The 14,692-nt window shown below is 40.8% G+C and overlaps 1 protein-coding gene across 1 annotated transcript in view; it reads left to right on the forward strand.

Moving 5' to 3' along the window:
* Positions 1–14,012: 14,012 nt before the first annotated feature.
* Positions 14,013–14,692, forward strand: part of tgfbr1b (transforming growth factor, beta receptor 1 b) — a 106,494-nt gene continuing 105,814 nt past the window's right edge. The window contains exon 1 of the mRNA XM_074693031.1: positions 14,013–14,111. Coding sequence (XP_074549132.1) covers positions 14,048–14,111 — 64 coding nt within the window. The 5' untranslated portion in view covers positions 14,013–14,047. The remainder of the gene's footprint in view (positions 14,112–14,692) is intronic.

The raw sequence follows: 14,692 nt of genomic DNA on the forward strand, positions 1-14,692 counted from the left end.
GAATGTCAAAGAGGCAGCTATGAGACCCAGTGAGAAGCCTCCATGGAGATCCAGCTCCACAGATATCTCTGCAACCCTCCACTGCTCTGAGAATGTAAATGCTCTGTTGGAGTCCCTGTGGAGAGTTCTGAACCTGTTTTCAAACAGATTGAAACCAACATGAAGCCTCTTCTGACCTACAAAAGCAATCAAGACAATCATCAACCGTACTGACTGCTTCTGTTTTAATCCTCAAAGTCATAACTGCTACGAGGGAGCTGAAACATCAGCCTTTTGTTGTGTTTTCAAAGCAAATATTCACTGTGACACAGAGGTTAAGTTTTTCTGCAAGAGAATATAATTTTAATGAGTACAGAACCATCAAAGCTTTAAGATGTACATCTATGCCCACAGGGGGCACTAAAATCAAAAGCTATTTTAAAAAAAGAGAGAGGGATTTTTCTAGTCTTTATCTTGTCCCTCTGGTGCCCCCGTAGTAGCTAAATGTCAAAAAGGAAAATGCATCTCTATTTCATTCTCACTGCTATTTTACATTATCACTTATTTCAGCCTCTGTCTGAAACATTTTAGTCTCTTTAAGGCTTACAAACCCCCTTCCCTCTCATTGGGCAGCCCTCTGGAGGCCTGCCAGGGGGCGGAGCTTTGGCCAGACCTTGATGTTTGAGGGCCATTCCCCAAAGCACTTAAAGGATAAGTTCGGTTCATACAGCTTTTAAATTGTTTATAGAATAAAGAAGAACAAAATACTCACCCAGAAGGCTTTCCTGATCCAAGCAGTGCTTCGGGAGATATTTAGATCCAAAACCGTGCAGCGGACGTCTGTATAATGGGATCCATCGGGGCATAGACAGCGCCGCTCCTGAAACTGCATCAATCATCCAAAAACTCATTCGTTTCGCCAATATTTCATCATGCTTTGCTCGTGTTTCTCCTCCATTGCAGTGCTGGCTCGCTCCACAAGCTCCACAATGCAGATATTAGGTATGATCCATGATGTATGATCGCTGTGACCGCTTCTCTCAACAATCATTTCAAACAATAACTAGAAAAGCACTCAGAGAGCGTGGACCTCCACCAAGCATATTGTGATTGTCACCAACACTTTATTCCTACTTTAATGTTATACTCCCTTTCAGCAGACTGTCTGCTATAATTTGGTGTTAGTTGCAGGTTTGTACAATAGTTTGTTACCTGACAGTGCTGAAAATTATGATGATCCAGTTCATATTTCATATTCCAGATCTTAGTATCCAGAATATTACCAGGATCTTAGTCGTACTATTACATCTGGCAGAAATTACGGTGACCTTGTCTTGTATCGTTTAGCAAAGCAATCCGACCATTTATCATGGAGTTATATACACATATGGTGAAAACAGCCCTGTGCGGAGGGGGCTCCATAAAGAATCCTTTAAAAAAGTCCTGGGTCCAGACAGTGATCCGGATCACCTCCAAAAATTAATCACCTTTTCCTTATCCCATTTTGAACATTTCCTGAAAATTTCATCAAGATCTGTTTGTTACTTTTTGAGTTATGTTTTTCACAGACAAACAGACAAACTCTCCCAAAAACATAACCTCCTTGGTAGAGGTAACAAGGGTGTTAGAGGGCTGTGTCTGACCAAAACAACTTAATATAAACCAAAACATCTCTAAATTGTAACAGTGCTCTCTGTGTCTCATTGTGCCGACTCTAATTAGATCGTGCTTCGTGTAAACAGACACTTCACGATGAGGTAGGTAGGCCATGCTTGTCCCTAACGTCTGGATCATTTTGGAGTAGGATGACCACAGCAGTGCTGGCCAATGGAAAAGAGTGCCTGGAAAGCCCTCTGGGGGCCTGTTAGGAGGCAGAGCTATGGCCAGACCTTGGTGTTTGAGGCCCGCCCCTCCAATGTCCCATGAAGCAGTCAGGAGATTGCCAGGTGATGACCTCGTCATTCAGCATGTCTAATGAAGATCTGGTTGTTTTCTCAGAACTAAGTATTTTGATCAGTTTACAGACAGATTAAGTGATTTCTACAACATATGAGCATGAAGAGGTTTGAAAATCTGCAGATCAGGTTCTACACTTATAATGCTGCTTCATTTGAGACTGGATGTAAGACCTGGGATTGAAGGAAACACTCTGCTGAATTTTTTTTTTGTATGTTATCTCTGAGTTTCAATGTATCGATACAGATCATAGACTCTCTGCTGTTTCATTTTTTCTCCATGAGTTAAAAATTTGAAGTTTGCCTCTGTTTGATCTTCATTCCTGCAGATCTGCAGGAATACATTACACCGCTGCTTGTGGTGAAGAACAGATCCAGATTAGAGTCAGATAAAGCCAGATCCCCTCTGTTATCCTCAGCATCCACAAGTCAAACTTGATTACTTCAATCAAACCGGAGAAAATCCTGGATTAGATTCAGCATCTGAGATTAAATTCCATCAGTCATAACTCTGCAGAGAGCAAACGCTCCACAACTGCTGAGAACGGTGTGTTCCTGCAGAGACTTTATTTCATTTGGTGTTTCTGTCAGAGCTGGCCTCAAAATCTTTTGTGGAGTCGAGTCTGTGAGGAAAACCAAAGCAGGGGAGGGGTACGGCTGGCAGAGCTCCATCCAAACCAGCAGATATCAGGGCGGAGTCCCAGAGTGATCCTGGATGGGGCACAGTCCGTTCCCTTTATTTAAACACTGGCATGGCACCAATCTGTGTGTGCCAGAGAGTGTGTGAGAGTGTGGGTGTGTGAGTGGGTATTTATGTGAGAATATGAAAACAACAAATGGTGTCTTGATGCCTCAGGTTCTGCTCATTAGGCTGTAATGATTTTACACTTTTTCCAGAACACACACAAACAAGATCAAACTGAACAAACACACACACAGCTCAGAAAGCTGTGTTACTTTGTTCAGAGTGACGGAGGGAAAAGTTTTAGGAGGGTGTTTCAAAACCTTTTCAATAAGAAAAGACACTGAAATGTTTTCATTAACCAGCTGTATTAAACTGTCTGTTCCACGTTGGTAATATCTGTCGTGTTAAAACGTTTTGGGTTTTTTTTTTAATCATTGTCTGTGTTTGATTGTGACAATTGAAAGTTTGTTCCTCTCAGCAGAACTTTGTCCACTTCGCTGAAAAACTTCATCAGCTGAACAAATGGACTGCTGGCTATTTTCATTCAGTTATAAATCAGATTTGAAGCCACTTATTTTCTAATCATAGAGCAACAGAAGAGAATAATTCATGCACCTGGAAAACAAACAAAGAGTAATCCACGAGAAAATCAAATCAAAACCTTGATCAAAGCCGATTGTATCATATCAAAAAAGCAGACAGGATTTATTTTCTTTTAAAAAAACATTTCTCTACCATTCTTCCCCAAAATCTGGTTTAAAGTATGGTATTTCTATAAACCCACCTCTGCCTTTGATTTGAAGGTTTCCCCTGCTCTCATCATCCTCACTCATGTCAGTGTGTTGCTTCAGTTTCCATCCATATGTCTACCTGTCTACCTGTCTACCTTCCTCACCTCAGGATGTTACAGATCAAATATGCTCTACACGTGAAAGACGGACGGTGCCAGCTCCAGGAGCAGATCTAAGGTGGTTAGAATACACAGGGGGAAAAGGAGCACATGATTGAATGTGCGGCGACATCTCATCAAAGCAGGCCTCTCGAGGAGTCGCTTTTCTCGGTCACACAGAGGTCAGCAGCATATGCACTGAAAGGTACAGCGTGTCGAACTGACAATGTTTAAGTGATGTCTAGCAACAATGTTCTGGATTGAAATGCTCACTCACTCCTCTCTCCTGTTTGTGAAGTTATAGCAGCAGTTGCCTTTGAGGACAGAAGCTGCTGTGGTGCATGATAAGTATGATCCCCTGTTTGTCAAGTTTGTACAACCAAGAAGTCCAATCAATACAAAGACCTGGAAAGAACTGACACGTGCACAGAGACACGAAGAAGCTCCACACAGAAGGGCTCTGTGAAGGCCTTTAAGAGCCTGATATGTACCAACAACCTGAGATGTAGTTTAAAAAAGTAATAAAACTGGAAGTATAATAACTGATGTAAAATGTAACAACAACAAGTTATATTTTGGGTACAGCATATTGATACAATTTGGGTCGGTGATTATGTTTCCGTTTTAAAAAAAAAAAAAAAAATTTCACTTTGGGTTACAGATTGGCCTCTAACACGTCTGTTGGAGGCAGAGTATAGAGAGTATGAGTTTCCATCACTGCCCCTCTGGGACACGCCCACTTCAGTCAGACTGAGTGGCAAAACAAACCTCAATTAACATTACCGAGAGTGGCAGTAAACACAGAGAGACCAGGAAAAATGTGGAATATGAAACAAAGTTAGGGATGGTTGGACTCGACATTGATTTGTTAAAGCTACCGAAGAACCAGGGGTCTATGAACATCGACATGTGGCCCGAAATCATATCCTGACTAGTGCTGTCAGGCGATTAAAAAAAATTAATCTAATTAATTACAGGATTTGTAATTAATTAATCTAATTAATCTCATTTTAATCTCATATCTGCTTAAGGTCCCAAAATAAAGGATTTGAATTCCAGGACATTAAAATTACATTAAAAGACACACAAAAAAACATTTAAAAATAAGGTGGGAATATATACAACACATTTTTAGGTACCCTGAGGCATAAGGAAGACATGAAAAAAGTTTTATGGTTCTATCTTTACAAAATCTACACAGTCCTGCACCTAAGATAAGCTGATTTGATTTTTAGGACGGTTTTTGCTTCTGTCACATTTTTACTCGATGTGGACTCAATTTCCACTGCAATATGAACTTCTATACTTCTATGAGGTCAGGAGAACCAGGGCTACAGGCTAAAAACTGTGAGGAACTATGTACAAAACACTTTTTTCAAGTCTTGGATCAAAGAAAAGTGAAGTATTTTCAGTTTAACATGCTCTGAACACACAAACTGTTGCTGATCGGTGCAGAGCAGCCCCAAGCTGAAACATGACACCAGGATGATGGAAGGATATTTTCAAATAATTCTTTAGATTTTAATACAGAACAAATATCAATCATTTAGGGCTTCTTTAATGCAGTAAAGAGTCTAGAATTATCTGTTTTTTTAAAGAATTGAGCAAACGGTTGATTTTCTGCACATTTTCAAAAAGGACGTGTGAATAAACGAGACATGGACTGTATCACTCTCGCTTCCCCCCAGTTTAAAGCATGTTGCTGACGTCAGGTGTGATACATTCAGGGACCGTCAGAAATGTGAAAATCTGACGAGAACACCACTTTTTCCAAGTAGGATAAACGGTTTGTAAATGCCCGACATTAAAAATAAGTGGGCTTTTGAACGCCCCACGGGTTTGGAATCCAGATTAATCTGTGTTAATTTTTATAACGCGTTAATTTGCGGTGTAATTAATTAATCTAATTAACGCGTTAAAATGACAGACCTAATCCTGACATTTATTTGTTCCTAATTTCAATACCAGGGGAACACACAATGCAAAACCTGAAAGCTACGAAAGCCCCTGGATGATTCAATTTACAGTATACCGTGGATTGACCCAAGTCACTGACATGTCTGACTCCTAGCCCCTGTTACAGGTTTCAAACAAAACAACAACAAAGAAATAACACCTCTGCTTGTTGATGGTCTTGTTTGATATTTCAGGTCACAAGCAGGCTCCAATATTCATTCAGCTTAAACCTCCTCACTGGACCTTTAAAGTGTGTGGTTTACAGCTGAACAGACTAGATAGAAATGAAATCTCATATTTATTGTGTATCACCAGAGCTTTTTATCAAACAACCTTCAGTGACAGGAGGAGTAAGCTTTTTATCAGACATCTGGATATCACTGAATATTCTAATGGAAGATAACAGAATTACTCTGATTCATAACCTCCAGACATGAACCCAAAAGTCAATCAGATGTTTTTCTCCAAACAGCTGTTGAGATGTTTCATAACGCACTTTGACCTGCCTCTGAGGAAAAACAAGGTCACTCTCAGTATCACGATCATCCGTTTCAGATTTCAGGCTTTCCTTTCAATTATTGTTGAAATATTTCAGGATTAAGTTCTGAGCCCACCAACACCAGAACCAGACCACTACCATGGATCACACTTTGAAGCCCTGATCCACCAAGCAGTTCAGTTCAGTTTGTCTTGGTACGGCATTTTGTGGCGTTTCCACTGATAACAGTGGCCAGGGGGTGTCAGATGATTTGCAAAAGCTACAACTCGAATGCAAGAGCAAAAACACAAATGCAAAAGCTGAAAATACAATAGAAGTACAGCCACAACCGAAGTTAAAGGTCAGTTATCCTAATGGATATAGAAAGGTTTTAAAAGCAAGTTAATGGATGTCTTTTTTAACTTCATCTATGATAAATATAGCTTCTTTAAATATAGCGTCTCACCTTGTAGTAAAAAATATCCTTCAGAGTATTTGTATCTTTTATTTGCCTGAAAAATATGTCATCTTATATTTAGCTTCATGGATCAATAACGTAAGCAATGAAGCTTTATAGATCAAAGCTTAAGCAGTGGCGTATCCAGGACATTTTTACTTGGGTGGCCAAGATGGGACACAAAGTTGATCTAGGGTGTCCTTGGTATCAGGGAATTATACTCTCTCTTTCTCTCTCTCTCTCTCTCTCTCTCACACACACACACACACACACACACACACAAACACACACACACACACACACACATATATATATATATATATATACAATTTGGTAAATTCATTATTTTACTATCAGTGTTTACTCAAATCAAGTTTTTATTATTAAGTATAACATCTCTGTAAAATCATTCAATTCTCTCCGAAATTGCTACTACTTAACTCTGTTTTAGTCTCCAGTGTTAGATTAAGACATTTGATTGTTTATGCCATCACTTTTGTTACCCTTTGTATTATTTTTCAGCCATTTGCTTGTTAGTGTTAACAGTAATACTGAATACAGATTTTTGTTTTACTGTCAGATCATTTTCTCCCATACGTCTGCCCTCCTTTATGTATCAATTTAATTATTTAATCCCCCACCTTACACACACTCAAACACTGCCACCACATCCTCACGCTTAATTTAACTAATTTACTGCCACGCAAATTGTTGGCTGTTGCAAAGTAGCTTGTTTGTGTTGACATCTTATTCTACGGATGACATGTGGTGGTTAGCTTAATTGCTGGTTCTGCATATTCAGTAGTCCCCTGTATATGAGTTCTCAGATTTGTGTTTGAAGTCGTTGAAGTTGACAGAAACTTTGCCTTGGGTTGGCACAGTAGGCATCTGAACATATAACTTTTCCCTGTTTTTTTTTTTTTTTTTTTTTACAAAAACTCATTTATTTAGGTAGGTGACTGGCTGCTCCTCATCTCCTTCCTTTTCTGCAGACTCTGTGCGACCATATTGTGGTAGTTAAAAGTGTAAAACTGACTCCAGATCAGTCAGTCAGCCATCACCATTGATTGACAGCGTTTCTCTTGTTTCTTGCGTTGACGAACTTGGCCAACTACCCATCAGATCTGAGGTGGCCAAAGGGGTGGCCAATGAGTTTTCAGGGGTGACACCGGCCACCCCAGCCTACTCCCTTCCAGCCCACTTTCACAACATTTCTGTGTCCATTAGAATAACTGGATACTGACTTCTTATCTTCCATTGCATTTTTGCTTTTGCATTCCTGTTGTGGCTTTTGCTTTTGTGTCGTTGCATTTGCAAATTGGCTGACGCCTACCGGCCACCGTAATTTTCTAAGCCTGGGACAGATCCCCAAATAACTGAGACAAACCATCCCACTTTTTGGGAACCCTTCTGTAGGGGGCCAGACTAAACCAATCTGACAGTCCATTGATTGGTGGAAAGAATCATCACTTCCTGTGTAACAGCAGCTGTTCTTTGTAACAAGGAGCCACATGCCAATCACAAAGAGGACAAACTGCTGATTGTCTCATATCATTGCTCTGTGTTTACTGTGTCATGTTTTTTTTATCTTTGCTGGACTTTATTAGAGGGGTACACTGTATCGTGCTGCTATGGCGCTTAACTGTCGCAGCTATCGGCATCCAGCTTACACGCTGCCCACCCTGAGGGGGCAGGGTTGGCTGTGGAAACACAAACATGGTCAGTCTTTACCAATCCAACACGTACCAAACTGTGCTGGTCTAAACCGGCCTGCTTGGTGGAAATGGGGTTCAAGTATCCTCGCATGAAAATGGACCAAAGTGTCAGTTTACTTCACGCTGACCTCAGGCACTCATCCTCCTGCTGGTCCTTTTGTTGTATTCAGTTATTTAGTTTATTTATTTTTGAATAACAGGGGTAGTGTGTTCAGAGTGTGTTCAGAACAACAGGGAAGTGGTGTGTATTTGTTGGCAAAAACACAAATAAATTGTGTGTGTGTGTGTGTGTGTATCTGGCAGTTCCCCTGTAATTGTCAGACACACACTGCTTATTTAACTCAGCACGCTGTCCAGAAATGTACTCTCTCTTCATAATAAAGACGGTAAACTGTAGCAGTCCCCGGCTGTGTTTCATGTTCTCCTTCCAGGCAGAATACAGTCCAGATTTCTCTCTCATACTCTAAAAACTAACCCTGAGGTATTTAACAGCCGTTAAGGACTCAACATGAAGTTGATTGTCTTAAAATACAATTTTAAGAATCTTAAGCTACGTCTTGCACACTCTTTGTGTCACAAATACATTTACTGGAAACATTTTATTAATCATTGATGGACTCAGGGCTTTCTGTGGGCTTGTAAACCCCTAAAGACGGAGCTGCCACTTCTAAATTTAATCCTTTGGTGTACTGGGACTTCTCCAGCACAGGGAGGGACTGCTGCAGCTGCCAGTTCACTTTCCCATCATCCCCATATCACAGTCTCTCCTGAGGATCAATAAGAGAAAAACATTAGCCCTGGCATCCTTTCCCAGGCGTTACGTGTTGCTCACTCGTCTATTTTCTCTGGAATAAGCAAAAAGTTAACAGTAAATAAGAACTCTCTGCTGTGTTGGATGAACAGGGAAAATCAAGGGAAAAGAGAAGGCAACAGATCTGTAGGTCTGGCTTCAAACAATTTGAAAATTAGAAAGAAGAATGATGAGATATGGTGTAAAGCAGTGTTACCTAATCCTGGTTCTGGAGGACCCCTGCCTTGCATGTTTTAGATGTTACCCCACTCCAGCACACCTGATTCAAATGAATGGCTCGTTATCAGGCTGGAGCAGAGCTTGATGACGAGCTGATCATTTGAATCAGGTGTGATGGAGTCAGGAACATAAAAAACATGCAGGGCAGGGGTCCTCCAGGACCAGGATTGGGTAACACTGGTGTAAAGTTTTTTTTTTTTTTTTTTTTTTAGTTTTCTTATGTAAAAAAAAAAGAAGCTGTACTGTAAAACATGTTACTTCTGCAGCTTTCACACCCATGTTGTTTGGGCCAGACTTTCAGACTTTTCTGTGTAGACCAAACTGTTACGTCAGGAATCAAGGGATAGAGACGGCGAACCTTTTTAGGGGACTTTATTCATTGATGTTTTAAATAGACAGACTTTCTTTCAGGCCTATTGGGACTCCAACTGGTCAGGTGGAGTAAGCAGCAGAATGCTCTCAAACACATTAAAAAGTGTATATCTGTCAACACAACACAAACCAAAATGACAGGTGTGAAACCTCCCCTGGACCATGGTGCTGACTTAACAGCTGGACTTAGGTCCCACCATAAGGGGTGGTAATGGTCAGGACAATGCAGGGCCACAGTCTGGTTACTGCCCTGTGTGAAGTAGGACATGACTGCCAGAAAAAGAACAAAAATAACCAGACACTTTTTGATTGTTCTCTGAGAGGATGAAAGACAGAGTATGAGAGGACAGGAGAACAGCGTCAACTAAGGATTAAAAAACTGTGACTGCACAACACAGAAAGCAGGGCTTCGGTGGTTGAAAGGGACACGTTTCCCTACGAAGGATCTTTTTTTAAAGGTGGGAATGATGGTTTCATTCATGCCGGATGCCCGTCAGCCAAATGACCAATCAACGTAAACTACAGAGGCATGTAAAGCATGCAGCTGGTGACGATGTCATGTAAGTTTGTCACGTAAACTCTGTAACTCTGTTTCCAATAATAATGGTGACAAACTGAACCAAATGTAATAATAATATAATAATATAACAAAAATGCAACCACAGACCTTGGGACCATGGATCAGACTTTCAGGTGTGAGAACACCCATAGATCTAACTTTAAAAAAAACTTTAAGGAATCTTTTCAGAAGCAATCCTGAGGAATTTCATGAACTTCTTTGGATTCCAAGTTGGTAAAACTCTGTAATATAGAGTTCACTCCAGGCTAAAAAATTATCTAAATACTATAAGAGGAAAAAAAATGTTTTGTCAAAAAAAAAAAGTCTGCACATGTATCACTGCCAAGTTAATTATATTGAGTTTAAAAGTTGATTTGTGCTTATTTTGGCGATTGATTATTTTATTAATTGATTACTCCATTCTTATTTATTATTTATTTTTTTATTTTTAAACATGATAAGCTCCATATAAATTTAAATTACTCTCATGATTTACTGATTCTTGCACAGAACAGGCATGCCATTAGTGGGCACACCATCAGTGAGGAAGAACTAGTTTCTTCTCCTTTATGTTTGAGACAGTATTCTTATGCAAAATTAGCTTTCTGCAGAAAAAGAATAAAACTAATTGGTGGATGATGATGAAATATTACATCTTAACATCAAACCTACCCGTGACTGAGCAGATAGCTAATCAGAATCTAGGGATTTCATTGTGGCGCCTTTGGAGGAAAGTTGTATATCATAGGGGCATATGTCACCTCTGGCCATCTCTCTGTGCACGCTCCTGTGAAACAGAATTAAACACTAAAAATGATAGAAAAATAACAGAAAAATGAATGTTTTTTTTTTCTTTTTTACATCTGTTAAACAGGCCCTCCATCTGACCAGGGTAATCTTATGCTTTTGCCACAAAGTTAACACAGTGCTAATTATAAGTTTCAAACAACACACGTGGGGGATCAGAGCCAGGTAGAAACAAAAACTGGGATTGCACTTTTTAAAATTCAGCTTTATTACAGAAAAAAATATCCAACCCATTATTAAAGATTTTATCCACTCCACTTCTGAAAGCCAGTGGAGTTGCTTTTCATCATTTTAGCCAGGGGTTGTAAATTTCTACCTTTCCTGGCTTCTGTCCAGTTACTGTGTCTCTGTGGAGTGAAGCAACTAAAAACACATGAATGGACAGATGGGCAGACTCCCACTTCCTCATACACTTCTCTACAGTGTGGATGCAAACTTTTTTTCTAATTAATGCTGTACCAAAAAAAAAAAAAAAATAGATAAATAAAAATAAGTCCAATGCTGCACCTTCAGCAGCACACTTAGGTTGTGTCCTTCAGAGTTTACTGAGTGGGATTTGGGGATTTATGTTTCAGCAATATTTCAAAACTGATTAAAACACATTTTCATCATCACTGGTTTTAAATGGATGACTTAATTAGATTTATGTTGCTTGTTATCTTGAATTTAAAGTCAAAATAATTAAACCCAAATGCACAAAGCATGAAGAGGAGTGAAAGACTCAGGGTTGTTGTATTTGATGTCAGTTTCAGAGAGCATGGTTTCATTTCTTGTCTTGGCAGTGTTATTTCTTTATGCTGTTTTTGTTTGTCAATCACATGTGGTTTGTATTTTAATGCTCCTAACAGAAAGAACTGTCTGGGACCTGGCCTGACCCAGGAGCTGGACCACTCCTGCCTGGGCTTATTATTCAGTTGCAGTGGCTGCCCCTTGCTCTCTGGTCAGATCTCATTTCTTGTGTCTGCCATAGCCTGCTTACTTATTCTTGTTCCACTTAAATTGTCTGAATCCTCCACCGACTGTGACACACCTGCACCTTTAGTTTTCAAGAGGCCACTTGCAGAGCAGGGACAAGTTTGAGTCTTAAACTGAAAATAACTTTCTGAGAACCAGGCGCCAGATAAGAAGTGTTTATCAGGGGAAACAGACCGCTGCAGGTGTGACTGAGTCTTCAGAATATTATTGTGATTGTCACCGTGTGACGTCATTGAAGCTGTGATAGAGTATTGACGGCTGAACTGTGCTGACTCACAGCTCTGAAGGTCACAGGTTGAAGGTTGGGTCTCAGTGAGGGGAGCCTTGGTTCCAGACTAATGGATCAGCACTTTGAATGGCAGCAGATAGTCTCCTGTATGAGAGTGCCAGGGGGAACATATTAAAATGACTAATGAAACCAAGCCTCGGTCGTCTGCTCACTCCCTCCTGTCTGTCTTCATGATAGAGAGACATTTGACCTTCCAAATCCAGACGTCACAACAGGGGGATGGAAATATGTATCCTGAGAGTGTGTTTATCTCCTCCTCTCAATCTCTGATTGTTTTTATTATTCTGAAAAAAAGGAAAACAATCTCTATCTCTGTCCTTCACTTCCTTTTCTTTCACCCCTGTCTTTACTTTTTTTCTTTGCACAGAAATAGATCTTCTCTGACCTTTACACTGCTAACTGTTGTTTGCTTGTACTTTTGTGATTAAATGTCTGAGTTCTTCCTGAATGCGTCAGCCAAATGGCAAAATTGTAAATGTAAATCAGGCAGGTAAAAGCACTTAGACACAAACTACATCTGATTACTGCTAAGAGCAGGTGGTTCCTTGTGTGGGTGTGTGTGTGTGTCCATGAGTGGGGTTAATGGGATGAGCTGTCCAAGTTTGTTTCATATTCAGAAGCATTTTAAAGAGGTAAGCATGAAATTTAGTTAAATTCAAGATGTGATGCCATGGATCTGGCTTTCTTTATCATTACCTGACAATGTGTATCCCCGTACAGTTGATCTGAGATATGATTTAGTATTAACCCACCTAGAGAGGGAGAGATGATGAGTGTGTGTGTGTGTGTGTGTGTGTGTGTGTGTGTGTGTGTGTGTGTGTGTGTGTGTGTGTGTGTGTGTGTGTGTGTGTGTGCGCATGCGTGGCCATGCAGGGCACAGTTGGACATCAAATAATAGGCAATCATCAATCTCTGTCACACTCTCCTGGGAGTAGCTGAGTGCATGTGTGTGTATGCGTGTGTGTGTACGTGTGTATGTGTGTGTGCTAGAGAGAGAGAGGGGACGCAAGGGGTGGGGGAGAGCTGGGCGCAGGTCAAGTGCATGCATGTGTGTGAGCGTGTCCATTCAAGCAATGGAGTAAACGTGGCCAAGACAAAGGGAGGGTTATAGGCTGGAGAACAATGAATGAGGTGTGTGTGTGTGTGTGTGTGTGTGTGTGTGTGTGTGTGTGTGTGTGTGTGTGTGTGTGTGTGTGTGTGTGTGTGTGTGTCTGTGTGTGAAAGACTGACATATGGACGATGCACACGGGTCTAACCACAGCATGTCATTAAGGACATCTTATCAGGGAGGGGTGGCAGCAGAGAGGTTGCTATCTATGTTTGTTTGGTGTTATTATTATGATGATCTGTTCCTTCACTTAGAGCCATGGTGACATGCTCTTTCTGTCTGACAAAGTCACATGAGTGTCACCTTCCTCTCTGTCATACTAAAGGTTTTTTTTTTTTTTGCCCATAAAGATGCACTTTTCTGCTGGATTTCAATATTATACTTTTTCAACATTTCCACGAAGGATTTCCAAAATTCTTTTAAAAATTATTATATGCCAGTAAAAATGAGAGGAGACTTGTTAAAAAGATGATACTGGGAGTGCTGTGACTACTTTTATCTATAACTCTACAGAGAAAAAAGAAACTCTTTTTTATTAAAGATGCATTACGAGTTTAAACTGATAAATGTATATTTTATCACTGTAGTGAATAGCAACAGTGTTTGTTTACAGCAGTGCTAGAGTTGCTCCAGTAGGTTGGAATGTGACAGGTTTCTCAGCCAATCAGCGTCGCCTATTTGACAAGGAAGCGCTCGAGAGGCGGGTCCTGTGAGTCTATTAGCCAATTAGCATCAACCTTTCTCAGCGCTGGGAGAAGTTAGCAATCGGCTGCCAGTCTGGTCCGTAGCCACGATGGATGCAACACCATGCCTTCTGCTCGTCCTCCTGTTCTGGACAAGGATACAAGAAAATACCGGTAAGTACTGTCACATGTCACAGCGTGGAGTTGTTTTGTGTTTTCCGCGTGTTTCTGGAAAGTTGGACCCCCGTGTCTGGAGAAGCTCTTTGTTTAAGAAGCCCGAAGAAGAAGAAGCAGAGTGTGTCTAACTAAGATGGCGCAGGGTCGGTGGCCAGCCTGCTGCTGCCTGTCTGAGGAATGTTTATTGTCTGGGAAGAAAAGGAGCAGGGAGCTAAAAGTCACATTGGACTGAAAAGGACCGACGGGATCAAAGCTGGCTCCTCTTCGGCCAGGTTGAAGTCTCTGGATTCTGCTTTGCCAACAAAGAGTAGAGGAGTCCGTCCCAAGGAGCAGTCCTCAGTTTCGCAAATACAAAGTTGGCAGCATCAGTGAGTGGATGTTTGTCAAACACTGGTTGTTCATTTACTTTGTGGTTGGGCCATGTCCTCTCAGAGTTTGGGTCGGGGCAGTGAGCCTAAGTTGGACTGTAAAAGTTAAGTTGTTGTTATGCTGTTGCTGGCTGTGTGGTTTGGTGTTCGTGCAGGTGACCGTTATCTGTGTTCGCTCTTCATGTCATAGACTTTTTCCTGACAGGGTCG

This window comes from Halichoeres trimaculatus, unplaced genomic scaffold (genome assembly GCF_033239565.1).
Source record: "Halichoeres trimaculatus isolate MK-OKI-2021-1 unplaced genomic scaffold, fHalTri1.1 fHalTri1_scaffold_18, whole genome shotgun sequence".
Lineage (NCBI taxonomy): Eukaryota > Metazoa > Chordata > Actinopteri > Labriformes > Labridae > Halichoeres > Halichoeres trimaculatus.